Source organism: Eucalyptus grandis, chromosome 3, assembly GCF_016545825.1.
Source record: "Eucalyptus grandis isolate ANBG69807.140 chromosome 3, ASM1654582v1, whole genome shotgun sequence".
NCBI lineage: Eukaryota > Viridiplantae > Streptophyta > Magnoliopsida > Myrtales > Myrtaceae > Eucalyptus > Eucalyptus grandis.
In genome coordinates, this window is record NC_052614.1 from 1550449 (window position 1) to 1570265 (window position 19817).

General features: G+C 38.1%; 2 protein-coding genes across 4 annotated transcripts; both read right to left on the reverse strand.

Annotated features, from left to right (window-relative positions):
- LOC104435996 (transcription factor IBH1-like 1) lies at positions 1-1369 on the reverse strand. The gene is made up of 2 exons (XM_010048727.3): positions 1175-1369; positions 1-800 (listed from the first exon to the last, which is right to left on the reverse strand). Exon 2 carries the CDS (start codon positions 797-799, stop codon positions 221-223), a length of 579 nt encoding a protein of 192 aa, XP_010047029.1. The 5' UTR covers position 800; positions 1175-1369; the 3' UTR covers positions 1-220.
- A 13502-nt stretch (positions 1370-14871) lies between these two features.
- LOC104435997 lies at positions 14872-17976 on the reverse strand. 3 transcript variants are annotated; one of them, XR_005549462.1, is made up of 5 exons: positions 17721-17976; positions 17504-17626; positions 15982-16197; positions 15755-15854; positions 14872-15153 (listed from the first exon to the last, which is right to left on the reverse strand). XR_005549462.1 is itself a non-coding variant. In XM_039308766.1 (4 exons), the coding sequence occupies exons 1-4, from the start codon at positions 17887-17889 to the stop codon at positions 15808-15810; spliced, it is 555 nt and encodes a 184-aa protein (XP_039164700.1). In that variant the 5' UTR covers positions 17890-17976; the 3' UTR covers positions 15469-15807. The 3 variants fall into 3 exon arrangements, 1 of the variants encoding a protein (XP_039164700.1); XR_005549461.1 differs by lacking the exon at positions 14872-15153 and adding an exon at positions 15163-15546; XM_039308766.1 differs by lacking the exon at positions 14872-15153 and having other exon boundaries at positions 15469-15854.
- Positions 17977-19817: the final 1841 nt, after the last annotated feature.

The window sequence follows — 19817 nt, forward strand, 5'->3', positions numbered from 1 at the left end:
TAAAGCTAAACAATTAATCTATATCTTGAAAACTTGAGGAGTAAATAGTAAAATGACAAGGAAAAGGTGGAAGAAACTCAAACTTTAGTCACATGGAGTTGCATATACAGGCATTGAACTATATATAGCTTAATCACATTTTGCCTCAGCCCACCTAATGTTGCAAAGTGGAGATCAAACAAAATCTATATATCAACTTAAATCATCATAGATGATGATTTCATTTACCATCTAGGCGCTCACTCGCACGAGCGAGAGAACGCATGACGTCAACTTGAGCTCGGAGCCACACCATATAATCTAGGGTTTCTTCGATCAAAGAGATAGCGTCCATCGATTCTCCTCCTGGTACAAGGTTCTTGAGCAACTGTGTTCTCTTCTTCACCAACCTCTTGGCAATAGAGTACGGTGGATCTTTTAGAGCACCATTGCTCAGTTTTCTCACTCTCCTAATGCCCCAGCTCCTTTTCAATATCTTCTTGCTGGCAATCTTCTTGGCAACGGAAGTTGTTGAATTTGCTACAACATCAATGGAAGCTTTCTTGTGCTTCGCAGCATCAGAGCCAATGATATGTTGAAGGAGAGCCTGGTTGTCATCATTTTGTGAGGCACTTGCAACTAGGGCACGACTCCAACGTGTTGTGCAATTCCGGACCGAAGCCAATGCGAGGTCTGCTGAGAGCTTTATGGCCTTCCTTCTCTCCATGATCGTCATATTCTTCTTTGAGGAATTGCATAGCTGGAGACCCATGATCCATTTCTTGAGGAACTTTTGCTTTATTGAGCTAGCACTGTGCATTCTGAGAAAAATGTACAGCGAACAATTATGTAAGGCTTTCAGTACATAGAGATAAATGAAGAAATTAACTTCCACATCAAGGGAAGGTTCTTGGATTTGATTTGGAAATGCTTGTTGTTTCCATCCTATGCATTTCATGAGGAAATTTGTCCAGCTAATTTGTGAATTCTTAAACCAGCTAAATGTATGTTTCGTTTTCTTGCGTTTCTCCAAAATGGTTCAGGAAACGATATCAACGCAGCCTTATGCAAAGCTCAAAATGATTACTGTGAACGAATAGATGGGCTGAAACCCTCATCAACACTTTTTTTTCTTTTTTTGGATAAATCACGGCAAAAAGAAGTGCTCGTAGGACATATGCAAAATAGAACATACCTCTTTCAGTGTTGTGAGAAGTGACCATGAGAAGTAAGATGACTGGAGATGATGCACCACAAGGATCCAGTCACAAATCCTGATCCAAGAAAGATAGATATCCAGAGAAGTTTCAGAAACCCAAGAAAAACAAAATTGAGAAAAGTCTGGGTGAGTGTTTGAAGGGAGAAAAGAGGGAATGAGAAGTTGAAGACTGTGAAGAAACCCCCAATTTATTTGCTCAAAGGAAAGAAGTGGTGGGCCTTTCAGAGAAAGACACAGCACATGCATGCACATGGTGACCATGGCCCGCCACCTAAAACCTTCCCTATACAATAGAAAAAAGCCAGAATAAAAAATGAAAAACAGCAGCCTCATACACATATACATGGGTCTTTGTTGGATTTATTTTATGTATAGTGAAGAAAAAAGGTCCCCTTAGTGTCATGCAGACCTAACATTTGTGACTTATTACTAATACAAACAAAACTCACTAAATGTGCTTTCTGGCCCTATTTTGGAAGTTGGGAAATGGGCAATATAGGAGCATATTAGAGTAGAGAGTGACTATGTCTTTTTTCTTTCTCAGTACAGAAACTTGTGGGGTTTCGCATAACTAATGGCTTGGACCGAGTTTTTCACCAGGCTGCTCCATCTTTGACTTGTCATGAGTTGACATTATGCGTGTGTCATTGAAAACTAAGCATCTTCTTTCTCTACACGCATCTGTTTGGAAATGATAAGTAACCAACAGAACCAAATATCTGCCTTGCACATCCTTCCAACGAGATAACGCTCATACACCCTGATTTGGCAATTTCATGTTGCAGCGTTTATCTGCTGAGGATTTAAACTCTAGCCCAAGATTTAAAAAAAAAAAAAAAAAAAAAAAAAATCAATATATTTTGTTGGAGGGAAGAAAGTAATTGTTTTATTGATAATTTGGAGGGCAGTCGTGGAGAGTTGGTTACCTATGACCCATGAAACACCTTATAAGTTTCATGAACTAATTAAGTCTAAATCTTTGGCTCAGGTAGGTGGCTCTAACTTAGAATAATTTTTACATAGTTGGTAGGACTTGGGCGGGTGACCTCTAAATCTCTTAATGCCCCAACTAAATACATTAAACTCTAGGGGTGAGAAGAAAGAAAGGAAGAAAGAAATTCCTCCAAAAGCCAATTATTCTAGCGATACTTAAATGCGCACATGTACCGTTGCTAGAGAAAATTGAAGGAAAAAAAAAAAACATTTCATATTCTCCATAGGAGTGTGCTCCTATGCACATGCGCATGTGAGATATAAGTAATGGATAGCTGCTAGGTCATACAGTCCTAATTTATATTTCATATTCACACAACATGTTTAAATGTCTCAAATTGGTTAAATAAAATTGGAATTCATCTTATTCCTTTCCCTGCATGAAACAATGGAACTCAAGTAAAACTTCTATCATGGCACGTCAAGCATTTGGTGATTGGTGATTACATATCAAAGTATATTATATGATTCCCCTCCACCTGCATTATCATACAAAGTACATATTTGCATTTTCAATATATTAATTTCCCTTGAAACGGTGGAGAGGTTCAAAAGTCAAATGATTCTTTTTGGTATTATTCTGGTGCCTTTTCACCTCCATATCCATCTGCCACATCAATTGTACCCCATGTGAAGATTGCGCCAGCTTTTCATTAATATTCATTAGACAACAGGTTGAAATCGGTAAACATTATGTTTTCCCAAACAGTATAAACAAGCGAACTTTACAATTGTTTCGGGCATTGTTCTTACTGCCACTTTTACCTCTATCTCCATCTGCCACATCCAGTGTATCTGTACCCCATGTGAACAGTGCACCACCTTTAAATAGCGCAAAACCCAATATTGGAAAAAGAAGAACGTGTCTCATTGAGAAAAATTAAGTACCAAAAAGAATTATATCCAGAAAGAATAAAGAAATAGAAAGCCTCAATATAGATAGATGGATCGATGTTTCAATGACATAACATGAAAAGAAAAGAGGACATGGTGGAATCTTAGTTGCGAGTGTAAGTCTTGTTCAATCTCTTTTCGGACTAATGGGGGCTTTTTAATTGGGTTTGATTGAGAGGAGGGAATTGGCAGGATCCGGAAAACATGGTAATGATGAGAGGACAAACGGGTCCTACAATTGAGAGAAATTCTAGGGCATCGGGTTTGGGCATGGGAGAGAAGGAGGGAAGAAAAATTCCCTCACATGGTCTCCACATGGGGTTTTCAAAGCATGGCCTTTGAGCCACGCACAAAGTACAGATCTCGTTCAATAATTAGATTTCGCCCGCTTGCAGAAAGAGGGAAATTTGGATTTTCATCCCCCCCCCATGGCCTCCTTCATTTGTCTTGATTTCTCGTGTACCCTTTCTGTAAAACAAATTTGGTAAGAACCCCTCCACGGAAAATGAGTTTAAAACTGCTTTATACTCTATTTTAATCACCTTAAAGATTATTGCGATACATTGTCCAAACAAAAGAATCCAAAAGATTAACGCTGTAATAATGTTTATAAGTGAATTTATTATCTCAATCATCTGTTGTGTTGAGAGATGTGTCAAGATCTATATTTTATAGATATAAAAATCCTAAAAGTGCGTTTATTTCACTGAAAACTTCATAATAAAAAAATATATTTTCCATATAAATCATTTTGAAGAAAAATTATTAGTTTTCATTTATTTGGTGATTTAGGGAAAATGATTTTCTTTTTGTCAGAAGGATGTTTTCCCTTAATCTAAACTTGTTATTTTTTGTTCATGGAAAACATTTTTTGCATGTTAATTAATTTTCCACCATCTAAACACCAGAAAGTCGGAAAATAACTTTCAGGAAATAATGTTCTTTTAAATAAACAGATCTTCAGATTATGTAGATTTAAAATTCCAGTTATGATGGCCATACAGTTGTTTACCATTGAGACAAGTTTTGGATTTGCCCAAGTGATTGAGGAAATAATAGGAGAAAGTTTCCAACTTCCCACTCTCTCTCTCTCTCCCCTCCTTCCCTCCCTCCCTCCCTCCATCCCCCTTTTTTTTGGTCTGTTCTCTCTCCCTTTTGAGTTGCTTGATTTGTGGCATTTTGGCTTTCATGTGGACTCGTGGGACCAGATTGTCAACGGCTTTGAATGTTTGTCCCCATATGCTGGATTACAACAATTTGTTTCCACATCGCCATACAACTCTGATTAGTTTGTTCTCTTCCCCTTTTAATCCCGTGCTTTGTACGGGGACGGATTGAGTGCGCCAACGAGCCCTTTGAATTTCAAATGATGGAGGGCACAAACTATATTACGTGGATCTATTACACCCTCTTTACTAGGTAGGTGTTCCTTTTTAGATCACTCACCAGCAAAGAGCAATGTGAACATGTATGAACAAAAAAAAAGAGAGAGAAAAGAAATTCCTCAAAGTGTATGCTAAAAGGGGGAAAATTTGAAGGCTTAATTCATCTTAAGGAAGGAGTATAAAGGGTCGGAGATGAGAAAGATTTAAATCCCAATTTGTGATTAGCATATGAAGATTTCGGGGGGTCACACCTGGTCATGCACGTCGGACTTACTGAATTAATATTTCGTACATCATGTGTAATAGAAAATTGCTATTTTATCTAAATAGAAGACGTGAATTTTTGTGCATAATTTAGATGGATTTGTAGGTTGAAAGCTGCCCTGGAGTATGATATACAAAAATGGCAAGCGCAAGGTTAATGGCATTAAGAGACTAATGGTGCTAACTTAATAATCATACCGACAACGTTGTAAATAATAGAGACATTCCAACTATATTCATGTTATGGTATGTAAATACCAAAATATGGAAGAGAAAACAAAAATAGTACACCACGCAAGAAAAGTAGTGACAGCAGTAACCAAAAGTAAATTTGTACCTTCAAGTATACTCATGGGGAAGACAATGCGCATGCATTTCTCGTACATGAGATTACGACTTGACAGTCTTGTCCTGTTCAAAAGTCCACCCGAGATATTATCATACAGGTACATTGAAATATGAGGATGGCAAAGTTTGAATCTCAATCTCAAATATTTATAGATTGTTGAAATAAACCTTCAACACCGGCTCGCCTCCCCGTTAGTTAAATATCGCATTCAATCTTGTCCTCCCAGTTTGATTAGATTTGTGATGTCCTAAGCCAAATTACAGTTTTATAGAAAATGTGATTTTTGTTAATTACACCAATATGTTTTGAGTATGAAAACACAGGCAAAATCTAGTTGACTTTAGAACTTTGATATTTTTCTGCCGGTTAAGGTCTAGCATTGCGATATTGATTAGTATTCAATCGAAACTACACGAGAAACAAATGTACAGAGGCAGGCATACTCTCACACCCCAAATTGCTCTCTTCATGTCCTATTTAAATTAGAATAAGAGACAGTGGTGAAAAATCTGAGTCGTTATCTTGCTTCATCATTTTTCTTGAGAATCAAACAAGAACGAGAGAAAGCCCTGCGGTTCACCCTCAATCTCTCTTGCACCTAAATTACCATTTCCCATGATGCTTGTTTCCTCGACGAAGCGCGCTACCAATCACTCCGACCAGTGAAGAAGCTCCTGTTTGCTTGAACGAGAATCAAATGGTATTTGTGAATGGCTCTCGTGGACGGATTACAAGACTCTCTTTCCATGGCGGGTCATGGAGGTTTAAGAACAGATTCTTGCAAAGCATGTAACGAAAGATCCCTCGTATTACGCCACTAGAAAGCCAGGAAAACGAGGGTCAGGCCTATTCAATCTCCAAAAGAACTTTCGTCCCAAAGGGGTTAAGATTCTCTGATGCGTAGACAATTCCACATGATAATTTAAGGAAAAAGGATGAATATCGGGCGTTGAAAGATACGTTAATCGTGGGAGGCGGGGAGTCACATGAATAAGAAAGGTCGCACGGACACGGAGGAGGAAATGGGGAGCCGAAAGGGTCGGCCCCCGTGATTTGCGCCCATCCTTTTGAATCGACTCTTCCCCCGCCCCCTTTGTTGTCAGGTGCCAGAAGAAAGTGCCCTTACGAATTTCACGTGAAGAACCAAATATGAGGAAAAAAATGATAAGGGAAGTTAATGATGTCCCCATGTCCCCGTCTCCACGTACCTTCGGTGCCTCTCATTCTCATAACCCCCTACTTTGCACAATGAGTGTACTGCGTATCACGCGCTGTTCTTAGCAAAAGTTTCATTATGGTGTCTTGATAAATCTCAATGAATGATTAGTACAAGTGAAGTGAAGTTCTTATTCGTAGTTGAGATTTTGTCTGAATAGTTATGGGTGCATCGTGCAACCGGGGAGAGGATCTTCACCAAATGATCCGAGCCTTTGTAAGGATCGATATATTGGTCAATGAATTGAAATGTTTAATCTGTCCTGATAGAGATATCAATTTGAAAAAAGAACAAGAGTTAGCTAGTACTCAAGCAACAATTAGTCGTTTCTCAATAGGTATCGCTTGTTTATTAGTGCTTCCCATCGCCTATCATCGTCCTTTGCATCCTAATCAAGCCCTTCTCTATCCCTCTCCATCCTCTCGGATTACATTTGGTTGTATGAATTTTTAATCCTGATAGGATTCGGATAGGATATAATATAAATTTCAAAGATCTCATTATATCCTATCCATTTTCTAATGAATCATAGTAATAAAGTGGGATATATTCACATCATATCATGTATATTATTTTATATCAAATGACATATTAGTGAAATAAACATAAAAGTTCACAAATAGAAATAGTAAAAATCTCTTCCGACACTCTTGCTACTTTATTTTTATTTACCTTTTTTTCCACTTTTTTAATTATTTCCTTTTATTACTTTTTCCCTTTCATAATTTTCTAATAAAATTTTATTAAATAATAAACTATAATAATATACCTAAAATACTGAAATACCTAAAATTTGTAATATGCAAATATTGAATTCTTATATTATAATTCAAATATTGTTTATATGGAAATATAATTTTAATTTTATTTACGTATGAAGTTTGTTGTCCGAAAAAATAACTTTCTTGTTATGAATGTTAGAAGTCCTATCAATATTTATCTCATTTTTCTCATGGGATAATTTTATCTTGGCTCTATTGCTCTTATATCCAATTTTATTCTATCTTGAGTAAGCACCATACGTATCATAAGATAAATTTTATCATATTTTGAATTTTATCATAACTGTCAAACGTAGTTTAAAATCATGCCATCATGACCTTGCCGCCAATCTTTGGTTACATTAGATGTGGGTTGCGCAAGGGCTGGCAAAAACCGATAGCGGTGTGGCTGAGTGTATAGATGTATAATAAGAGCTCCAATGAACAAGCACTCTCTAAGTGAGCGGTAACCCAAATTAGCCTAAAAAAGAAATATTGGATAGTCCAAATTAACTTTTCCCCTTTTCACCCCTTCTTTGTCCCCTTATTTCGTTTGCTTTTCTTTTGCGCAAATACCACAAAAAACCATAGATTATGCCTATTGTGATACCAATATCCCAAACACTTTTTTTGTCAAAAAAAAAATCTTAAACTTATCTACTAGAATAGAAATACACCTCAAATTATATACCATCTCTTTCAATTATATCTAAGGTATATTTATTACATTGATATAAGCCTGAGATTTTTAGAGTATTTGTGTCACAATAAGTAAATTTAAGATTCTTTACGACAGAAAAAAAGAATGAAAAAAAATATTTATATGACGATGAACATAATTTGAAGTTGTTATTATAGTATCAGACACCTTCCTTCTCCCTCACTCTGCCCCTCCTCCAGTTGGCGTCAGCCTCCACGTGAGCCGTGTAAAAAGATGGTTTTGAATGGGCTATTATTTGCCCGGAAATAGCGGAAGCTGAGCAGTGTAGGCATGGATGGGGCGCACGCGACGACCTGCCGCGCGTTCGAAAATCGGGCAAAGGGGCGGCAAGTTCGGTGGCCGTGCTCGTGCGCGCACGCGAACACCAGCGGGGGCATGGCATGTGCACACATGGATGGGCCCCGCCCCTGCCTACGCAAAGGTTTACACCCCCCTACTCCCCTTCAATCATGATGCCAAATTTTTTGGGGAGAGGAGCATTAAATTTCATTGACGTTTCTCCCCCCCCTCCCTCTCTCTCTCTCTCTCTCCTTCCCTCGCAAAAGCTGTGGTGGAATTAGTAAAAAGCTCCCCCGCTTGCTTTCGGTGTGGATCCTCTGCCCCGGTCCGCACCCCAAATCTCCTGTTCCTTTCGCGTGATCGCGTTGCGATTCCGTTTTTGCCTAGTCCCGATCGCACCTCTGGAGTTTCCCCGGTCTCTCTCCTCCGAACCCCGTGTGGCCCAACTGACTTGACCCGACTCAAACCTAACTCGATCACTGTCGCTCTGTAGTCTCTAGCCTCGACTCTTTGCCTTTGTCTCTCTCTTCTCAAACTCTAGCTAGTATTAAGCTGGATGACAAACACCAGCCATCGCCATGGTCGCGACTGCCTTTGTAGCCCGTCCCTGTGAATGAAACAAGGGGGCTTGTGACCATAGATATCGTGGTTGTGGGGGTGAGGACCTCAAACTTAAGGTCGTGAACTGGCAGTATTCATCGAAACAGAAATAGATAGAAGGATAACAGATTGTGAACACGCTTGACAAGTTTCAACCATTGGCAATGAAATAATGACCACATTGTTGCGCAATAATGCCGTAGCCCCATCTTGGAGAGCACTAATTTAAATTGTTAAGTAGAATGATTATTGCACAAGAGATTGTATACATTCCTTAACCGATTAATTAATCAGCGTTTGCAAAAGGCACTATTGTTAAAGATATTATTTCTATAATTATTGTTTACTTATTGGTCATATCATTTTCATGTTATTTAAGCATGAACTGAAACATTATTACTTAATATCAAAACTCAAATGAAAAAATGTGCTATCGGCGGATTTGGATGCCGATGGAGGCGACTCCTTTGAATGGGAGACCATTCTTACTTCATCTCTGCGCAATTCGAGAAATATTTTACCGTGATGACAGTTAATAAAATGTAATGATCACAGAAAACTAAAGAAACGAAACTGATCCTATAATTGAAATATCCATCTGGAACCCATTATTAGCGAATGATCATGGAAATTGATCAGTAATCATTAACCTAAATCTGTACGATAAACGTCCTTTTCCTGTCTGTGGATGGAGAAACCAAAGCCCTTGTCGAGGAACAGTGGCTAGGATTTCTGATGCTAGACTTCGCTCTCTTACCGACGTTTGAGCTTATCCCACAAGCCTGGACATTGTTATCTTCTTTTTTCTTTAATCCCGCCCTAACTGGAGAGGACAACCTAATGAACGAAAGCAGGCCTTTTGACTAGCGATTCGATATGCGGATCCAAGCACTGTTCTTGATCTCGGTGCCCATGTTACCTTCCTATAAAGTTCAAAGACAAGTTGGGAAGTTATTGTAGTGTTGCCCCCATTTTAAGCAAGATGCTTTTGCATCTTAAGAAGCAAAAGCAATGGACTGTTCCTTGCTTTAGATCTGGCCTATCTGATCTAGCTATTGCTATGGACTTAGATTGGGATTAAGATGCCTTTTGTCCTTTGTCTGGTCATGTCTTGGTAATTCTCAGTGACATTTCAGGTTAATACTTGAGGATGGCTTACACATGTCTGTAACTATGTTTCCTCTAAACCTGTTACAACAAAGGATAATACCAAACTATTAGTCTGTTAAATAAAATAAGTACATAATTGTAAACAAGTGGCACTAACAGGTTTCGTCGCCTTATGTTTCAACAACGTTCTCTATTAAACATTTTAACCAATTGTTGTAGAATGAATGTGGAAGTCGACAGGATCTTATAATTAAAATCGACACGAAATCATTGAAGAAACAAATGAAGAATGATAAAAGACATATGCGATATATGTGATTTGATCTAAATATTAATACATACTCCATGTGGAGAGGTAGTAGTAAATAAACTACTAATTATTAGAGAATTAGAGTTATAATTATTTACACGCTCGAATGCTTATCACTTTTCACTATATTTACAAATAAACAACTCAATCGGACGTAAAGCTCAGAACACAAATCAATAATGTTGGTATGAGCTCTTCACGTGGCTAACAAGAAAAATAAACTCACTTGCGGCTGAAACATGAGCTCCTCTGTATGCCCATAAAAGGAGTCATGCATCACGCGATTTGAAGAAACTTGCACACCGACAGCCACACAAATCACAAGTGTCCTTTTTCTGACAAGCCCACACATGATAACTTAATATATTAAGTAAAAATATGTGCCCACGAGCATTGAAATTGGTCAAACCTTGTAGGAAACATCCAATTTTGATATTCTTCGAAGGGTTCGCCGATCGTCCTCTCCTAATTATGGACGAAGGTGAATTCCTTGCTTTGCACATACAGCAACGGTAGGAGGATTTCCCGATTCACGTTGAGTTGGATTTTATATGACAACTTAAAATCGAAATATATTTTAATAATTTTTTTTATTTTGGCTCAGTGTTTGAAATTAATTTATTATACTCATCATTCATACTAACTTTTTCAATTTCTCGACCATTCACTCTCTACAGACACCAACTGAGCTCAAGTAGGGCTTAAACTTCATAAAAGGAATGAGCTTAGTCAACATGTCGGCGGGGTTCTATGTTATAGCAATGTTTTACACAACAACCTTATTCTTTGCCAAGACATTGCAAATGAAATAATATATGTCGATATGCTTCATTTGCTTGCGATGAATTAAATTATAAGACATATATTTTGCACATTGATTGTCATAATAAATATCAATACTTTTCCTCTCTCACCTAAAGTCAAAGAGCCTTAGCCATATCATCTACTTCGCTATAAAGGTCAGTGCCATATACTTTGCTTCGATCGAAGACAAGGCAGCATGGTCTTGTAAGGATGCCTTCCAACTTAGTGCACCACTTGTTAAAATAAATACATACCTTGCTAAAGACTTGCACTCATCGAGTTCATTGGCGTGATCCAAATCCCCATTTCCTATGGTCTCATTGCCAATCGCCTCTCCAGTATACTATACTAATGTTTGTTGTCCCATCTACCATATGAGGATCCACTTCACATTTTTCTAATGAGTTTTGTCATGAAGCTATAACAATTAACTATGCTCACAAATAGTGAAATATTAGGCCTAACGTGTACTATAATATTCATAATATTACCCACTGGACTAGAATAAAAAACATTGGACATATGCTCGTCCTCCTCCTTCTCAATTTATAGTGATAACTTATAAGAAAGTTTAAATTGTTTCGCTAGATGTGTTACAATCTTCTCAATATATTTCTTTTGAGATAAATGTAAAATTATTTTAGTCCAATCGCACAAAATCTCTATACTCAATATTTTCTTTGCAACACCTATCATCACTTAATTGTCTCTTCATCACTTCAACACTAGACGTATTTTTAACTACTATCAACTTGCCATCAACATACAATAACATATACATCAATGACCCATCCTTTAATCTTCTAAAGTAAAATACAACTATCCATTTGACTTTGCATCAAAACCCTTATATCATTGCTTAGAAGATTGTTTCAGCCTATATAAAGATTTATTTAATAAGAAAACATGGTCTTCCTTACCCATAATAGCAAATCCCTCTAGCCATCTCATGTAAATTTGCTCCTTCAGCCCATCGCAAAAAGTGTCATTTTCACATCTAGCTATTTTCATTCGAGATCCTGTGTAGCAACGAAGGCAAATAATACACGAATAGAAATATGTCTTATCATATGAGACAAAACCTCATTATAGACAATGCTTTCTCGCAATGTATATCTTTTCTCAACAAGTCTCACCTTATATCTAGCAGCCTCGACATGGAGTGCCCTCCTTCCGTTTGTAGACCCACTTGCTTCTAATAATTTTCTAGCTCTTGGGTACTTTGACCATCTCTCATGTGTGATTTTGATAGAGTGATTTCATTTCTTTGCTCATAACCCTTAACTAGTGTGATGATTCAGTACTAGTCATCGCCTCGAAGTAAGACGAATGCTCATTTGTCCCCACCTCATTACCTATAGTCAATATATAAGCAATTTTTTTTATAATTATAATGTATTGGTGGTTTGATCTTCCTTCTCTATCTGCCCGCGACCATTATGTACTACGATTTTGCTGGTTGATCAATATCACAGACTTTAGAAACTACAGCCTCATCTACAGTGTTAGCCTCTATTACCTTCGAGATCTCTAGAGTCTCCAACTTGAAGTTCCACCTTATTACTAGCACCATGATTTGTCTGCTTTACTGGTTGTTTCTCATAACTCCTTTGTCAAAGCATTGTAGTCTTGTTGAAGGTCACGTATTTGCTATTAGAAAATTAGATGATTTAAGATTAGTGCACCACTACTGGTAGCCTTTCGCCTCATGTATCACCATTGGCTAAGCTTAACATTACTCACAAGAGCATACGTAGAACATCCGAATACTCATAATTTGGAAAAATCAATAGGTCTTTCCGACCATACTTAATCAAGGGTCTTCCACTCAGTAAAAGATGATGAAGATTGACCAACTAGGTATCATGCCATGTTCGTTGCTTTGGTCCAAATTTTTTTGCCTAGTCCTACATGCTAAAGCAATCGAGCTGACTAAAGTAAAGTCATGATCTTTTGGCTAAACTTGATAGGAATGACTATATTGGCAAATCATCAAAAGATTTAGAAGTAAATTAGTTAAGTTGAAAATTTAGGATTGAATTGATTGCCGTACAACATATTTAAGATTTTTTGGACAATTTTCTCCGTTATACAAACATTTGTTCATATATTAAATGGGATGATTATATTTCTGAAGCTGTGTCATTGACTTATGTCTTGTCTTCTCATGTTTCTCCTTAAAAACAATAATTTCTGACGTAAGAGATTATCTAAGTAGGCTAGACGTGGGGTGGTTGCTTGCTTGATGCATGGAAATGGACCGATCGGTCGAGCATGAACGCCCACCATACTTTGAAAGAGACAAATGATAAGCCCAAATTGCAACTGCTCATTCTTATATGTGGCAAAAGGAAAAAGAAGTTGAGTCGTGGAGACCAGCTTGCAAAAATAGCCAGCTAGGGCCGTTCCCGACTTAAATAAAGTAGCATGCATCACGTTATCACGGTGTCGCCAAACTAATGATGCTTCTCTATTACGCGACGTTACAGAGACCCGTGTTTGGATTTTTGAATTTTGAGAGATGTTACTAGTTCGGTCATGTCCCATAGCCAACTCATCGAGATGGTTTCTCAGGTTGAGGCGATCCGAGGGTAACTGGAACAATTCAAAAAGATTCTTCGAGGGGCAAATCTTATTGGATTTCTAAAACTTGTACAGGTAATGCAATTAAGTGTTTATCTTTCTGGAAAAAGGTATCGGTCAATTGCTTCTGCCGAAAATTGCTCTGCGTGTATAGTGCCTTGGCGCTCGCCAAATGAAGAAACATAAAGCTACGATGATTACAAAGACTCCATTTTACCAATTTAAAAATTTGAAAAATTTAATTATAATTTCCAATAATTTCCTGGCAACTCTTTTTGTTGATGTGATATCACGAGATTAAATAACATATTTTGTTGGCACGAACTATTTAAGCTGGAGTTATTTTCTCCACACGATTCAGTTTATTATGATACTTTTCTGTACTAAAGACCTAGAAACACAAGTACCGTACCAGCTAAAGTTAGAACCTGCAGAGTCCAAAGGTTGTTTTACTAAAGACCTAGAAACACAGGTACCGTACCAGCTAAAGTTAGAACCTGCATTAGTCCAAAATTTGTTTTAATTTCCTATGATTAAATTTTGACTAATATGTCACTCTCGGCTTTAGTCCGGGGGTGCATGCCCGGGTCATATCTAGACAATGGGGGTCTTTTCCCAGGTCGAAATAGGCCAATGAAACGACCAGGCTAAGCTCCACATTAAGGTTTAGGGGCAACAATGATCCCGGCATTTGCCGTGAGATGCGGGGTCTAAAGATCGAACTATGAAATTAATCTGCGTCCATTGAGAATCGGATCCATGTTTACTACTGTTCTACCGGTCCATCACCTTGTCCTTTCTCTTCATGTTGCTATTGCTATTATTCTATTCGCATGAAGGATGTACAGAAGAGAGAGGGAGAGAGAGAGATGCAATTTGGTGGGGGTCGGATTAAGTGCTAGGCACGTGCATGCATGGGTTTGATTGATTGAGCTTTGACATCAAACCATCTCTCGATCTCTCAATTGCGATTTTATGTGTCATAAAGAAACATGTGGCCGTGTGTACGTCCTTAATTTTGGGCCGTGATTTTGTTTGTCGAAAGGGAACAATTGGCCATGTGTACGTCCTTAATTTTGGGCTATATGGGCTATATATAGACTTATTAAATAGGTATTAGATTGGATTGTCAAATTGACTCATTTTACCCTTAATGACCCATTTCCATGTTATATAAATTTAATTATCTATACTCCACCCAACTCGATTCATATTTAACCCAATTACGGTAAATTCATATTCAAATTGAGGTGGGACCGTGGAATTGGCGAATATGAGATCGAGTGAAATCTAGAAAGAAAGAGTTATGAAAGTATATTAGATCTAAATCAGTTATTAACTCATTTAACACCCAAATTAAACCATTTTATATACTGAATATAATTAATATATACAACAAGTCAACCCATCAAATACATATATTTTTCAATCGAGCATCAAATATAGGTCAAGAAATAAATTTATGACTTATTTTAATAGATCCAGCTATGCTATTCTCCTCAGTTGCTGCCCTTGCTTCACGACATCACAAATTGACAGGAATATACGTGTCCCACTTTTCCCATCGTGTAAAAACGTGTCGAGTTCCATCACAGCTCATCTATCCCCCAAGACAGGCAGTCACCAACTTGCAAAGAAACGGTTCACAATGTTATCTTTCCTGTTATGCATCAGCACGCACATCATCTGTACACCGTTTTAACTTGCTCAATTAGATGAAACTCGGATCACATCCAGCCAAAATGCATTCTTGATTTGGACGATACAGACAAGAACTTGTAAGGGGGACCGAAACGACAGAAAATGTCCAGCATCCGGCCAAGTTTTAGTTGATGAGATGTTCTTCCGTTATGCGCGTTCGGACATCAAACCAGAGTCGGCATCCGAGTGACAAATGACGCCGGTTGAAAAAACTCCAAGTCACAGAAAAAATGATACCGCCGGTTCTTTTGATAAATTAGGAGCGACCGCACCTATCGATTTTAGTGGTTCCGTTCCAAAAACTCCCTCAAAATACATTAGTATTCAAAGCGTTCAAAATGTGCAATCCACATTTGTCTTCTCGGTCTCAAAGTTAACCTAGCTCAATTAAGAACATTTGTTGTAAGAACGACGATAGTTGAATACACCTAAACCAAATGTACACATTGCTTGTACCGTGGAACTTGAAGAAAACATAAAAACATATATATCCCATGCACAATCACTAGACCTCTAACCTGGCCCAGAAAAAAAGAAAAAAAGAAAAAACAGAAACAGCACACGGAAGAGGGATTTTCGGTTGTACCAGAAAAGAAAAGGTTTCCTCTGTCGTCGAACACAGCACTCAAAGACCGCCCTTTAGTCGATGACGACTTTCCTGAACTCTTTATTCAGCCTCTGTTTTTCTGGAACCACATAATCAAACAAGAATTATTAAAAATCATTTGATACGTTACTAGCTTCTAGCATTGGGCCTTCTGTCATATACGAGAAATACAGAAATGACTCGATTTAAGTAATGCTGGGTACAACCTGACACCGTAGAAGTGCGGCAGTTCTGGTACACCATGTGCTTAACCGTCTCCCTTTGTCCGAAACTATGGCCTGTAAGACTAATCTCGGGGTGGTCGTCATTGGAGAGGTGGTTTTCTACAATTAGAGTTGCCGACTGATTTGTCGACTGGTCGTCCATTGTCGTTTTCCTCGCTGAAGATACAACAAATGCCCTCTCAAGTTGGCAGATTGGACCTGCAATGACGAAGCTATTCGAAAACTTAAGCTCATAAAACACTCTTTGAGAAATCAAGAAGGCAGGCAGTAAAAAGCATGATATAGCAAAGAATCGAGCCGGATATTAGGGTGACACTCATCATGCTCGAAAGCTCAGCAAGTTCAAAAAATTAAAAGGAATGAAAATGCAATGACAAAAAATCAAGCTGACATTTCTTTTGTTAACTGCTTTCTCATGGCCATGTCTTGTTAACCCACTTAACATTGTAGTTTTCTCACTCAGTGAACTCCAGCAATTTAAAATATATCGACCTCCAACACTTCCACAAGGGCACTCTATTTTTTAGAAGTTGTGTCAACCAGTGCTATCAGAATAAACGCAGCCAACTTCCATGCTGTGTCTAGGATTAAATATTACATGCCAACGATGCAAATGCAATGACAAGAAACAGAAACACGTAGCTCTGGTAGACTTCAACTGTCGCAACAGCTTTGACAATTTGAGCGAATGACTTCGCAGAGCTAATTTCAGAACAAACATGCACAAAAATGTCAGCTAAAATGCATGAAAAGTAAATATTATACTAACCCAATTTCACAAGGGGACTTTAGCAATCACAGATTCACAAAACACTCTCCAATGGCATGATTGAATTCTCAATTACAAGCTACAGTGGCCATGGCGCATTCACAAACATAAACATGCCATCTTGCAATGAAGCCTGTTCAAATCTGCCTAAGCCTTTTAAATCCTGTCTCACCCTGTCCTGATAACCTCATACGCCTAACTCAAAGACGCGTCAAAAGTGTAATGGACCTTAACTGCACTAGGCATCAAGCCAAGTTGCTCTTAATTTAAGATACAGAAACTATAGGGCCCAAAATCCTTCCAAAGTAATTGAAACTCCAAACTATGGCAGAGTCCATAATAAGGGTGGATTGCATGTGCACCATTTCATTAATTTATTGAAACCAAATCCTGCTAGTAGTCTTTTGTTTGATCTGTTAGGCACGGTCAATTTAAAGCAAAAGTACCAAATTCAGGCATGCATCGCTATGCACAGCCAATTCATCCTCCGGAACCACATCATGGATGCACCGATCGCATCGGTACAAAATTTGAGCAACCTAACAACTTCTGCTTTACAAAGCATTGCTTTAGCAGCAAAACTCAACAAACCACGCAAAAACTTAAATCCCTTAACAATATGCACCAACTGATTTTTTACAAATTCAGCACCCAATTGAACAGACTACCCCAAGAAAACAACAACGAGGCTTTCATAGCACTTGAAGGAACTCACAAAAGGGTAATCTATAGTACCTGCGGCAGCATGTTTACTCTCTTCAATGTCTACAATCGGCGCATACATGTAAGAATCGGACTTCAAGTACTCTCCTATATTCTCCACCAAGCTCCTTTCATTTTCTTCTCTTGCTCTCCCCCTTTTCGAGCAATGACAAGACATAAACAACCCGTAGCAATGATAAGGATTACAAAGAGGGGTTCAATTTCATGGCCTGGACACAGAATCACTCACCAGTATCAGAAAAAAGCAAAGTCTTTTGCGGGAAAAGATGAGAACCGGAACGAGAGATCAAGGGGGCGAACATGTAAGAGTTGCTCCTGAGATAACTCAGCAGACCCCTCCTCTTGCTTCGCTTCGTGGGTCTCTTCTTTAGAACTCCTAGCGACGCTCTCTTCTCCATCTTCGAAGCTCAAACATGGAACATCACAACCGCTTGGTCGTCTCCATGCAAAAGCCGTTGTCGCTGGGCGGTGCTCGGTTGGTGAAAGAGGAGCACACGTGGTGGTCAAAGAGAACCATTTCACGTGCCGAGTGACACGTGGGGAGAGAGAGAGAGAGGTGCGAGCGGCTGCCAGAAAACTGGGCTTTTCCTCTGGTTTTTCCGATGATGATGGGCTCGGGGCTCAACAGGCACGCAATAAGTGAACACCTGTGGAAGAAAATTAACGTTGGGAGCCTCCATTAAGTTAGTCATATCAAACATTTTTTTTTTCTTTTTGTATAAATAAGATATGACTTTAAGGTTTAGAAGCAGTAGAAAAGGTGGTTGTAAGACTAAGGCTCTATTTGATAACTTATTCTATTATTTTATTGTTGAAAGTAATTTGGAATAAAAATTCGTTTAGTAAAATTTTGTTATTGGGAACAAATTTATATTTTTTTGTTCTCGGAAATAGATTTGGAACAAAATCGAAAAGTAAAAAAAAATTGATTCTTTGTTCCCAAGAATAATTCTAGAATCAAGCAATCTATTTTCTCTTTTTGTTTTCTTTTTCTTGTTCTTCTTTCTTCTTCTTCTTCATTTGTTGCCACCGTCTTCGTTGCCATCCATTGTTGTCCACCATCTGTTGCCGGTCACCGGCAACTGGTTCAACGAGTTTGTTGGAGATGAGCCCAACCACCGACGAGGCTCGCCAAGCCCTATTGAGGCTTGGCCTAGACATGGCTAGGCGGGCTTCGCCTCACCAAATTTGGGCAAGGCCACTTGCCCAACCATGACTCGGGCTAAGTCTCGCCCAATTGCCGGCAAGGCTTGACCGACGAGGCATGGCCTCGCCGAGGGTCGGTGACGTTTTGATGAGGTCATGTAGCCCTCGTTTGGCCGATTGTCAATCATCCCAAAGTCAACGACCGGCAACTAGAAGAAGAAGAAGAAGAGAAAGAAAGGAAAAAAGAAAAGAAGAATAAAGAAAAAAACAAGGAAAAAATATATAAAATTATTTAAAATTAAAAGAAAATGATTTGAAGTAGAAATTTTGAGCACGGTGTTAAATGCAAAATTTTGGGAATTAAAATAGTTGACCAAAACGGCTTAAAATGCTTAGAAATTGTTCTTGGGAACATAATTTAAAAAAATATTATTATGATTAAAAATTGTTCCGAGGAATAAAAGAGTTATTAAACGTGCCCTAAATTATCAAAGCACAAAGCAACTAATCGGTTGAATATAAAAATTTACACACAACACATTTGCAAGAGCCTTTGGACCTCCAAAGGCTCTTTGGCAAATGCAATATATTTTTTGGAGCCCAATTGAGAAATGTTAGCATTTTCAAGTACCCTCCAAGGGCATTTAACTCAAGGTAGTCTTGGACTTATGTTAGACACGGTTAGTGATTTGGCTTGGATTTCCACTATAAAAAATATTGACTAATCTTTTATTTTAAAGATTGTCTCACAACAAAATCATTGCATAAGGCATCTTTGATTTGAAGACAAGCTACTATCCTTGTAAGTGAAAACTTTATTTATGCAAATTGGAGATTTGCTTGTATAGGCTATCAAATCAATGGAAATTCAGATCTTATCTCTCGATAGTTACTCAATCTTTGTGCACATTTTGTCTAGCGAGTTGATTGAAGAATGATCATCTAAAGACTATCCAACAGGTTGATTGGAAATGAAAGAGTATAGAAGGAGATTAAAGAAATCCAAAATAAAAAATTTCAAAGTTCATAAGAATTTCAAACTTATATTTTGTGAGCCACAAAGTATAAATCTTTCAAAGGTATTGAGATAATAACTATGTGATATTGTGAGATGAATCACTCATTTTTGTGAACCTTTACTAATTGACTAGTGAAATCTAGTTAATGGACCTCAGCTTAA

What these genes read in the sequence shown, in the direction of transcription:
- LOC104435996 (XM_010048727.3), bottom strand. Translation starts at nt 799, where the DNA reads ATGCACAGTGCTAGCTCAATAAAGCAAAAGTTCCTCAAGAAATGGATC.
- LOC104435997 (XM_039308766.1), bottom strand. Translation starts at nt 17,889, where the DNA reads ATGGAGAAGAGAGCGTCGCTAGGAGTTCTAAAGAAGAGACCCACGAAG. An exon ending in TTTGCTTTTTTCTGATACTG is followed by an intron (nt 17,627 to 17,720) that starts GTGAGTGATTCT and finishes ATTGCTCGAAAA; the next exon opens with GGGGGAGAGCAAGAGAAGAA. An exon ending in CCGCACTTCTACGGTGTCAG is followed by an intron (nt 15,855 to 15,981) that starts GTTGTACCCAGC and finishes ATGTGGTTCCAG; the next exon opens with AAAAACAGAGGCTGAATAAA.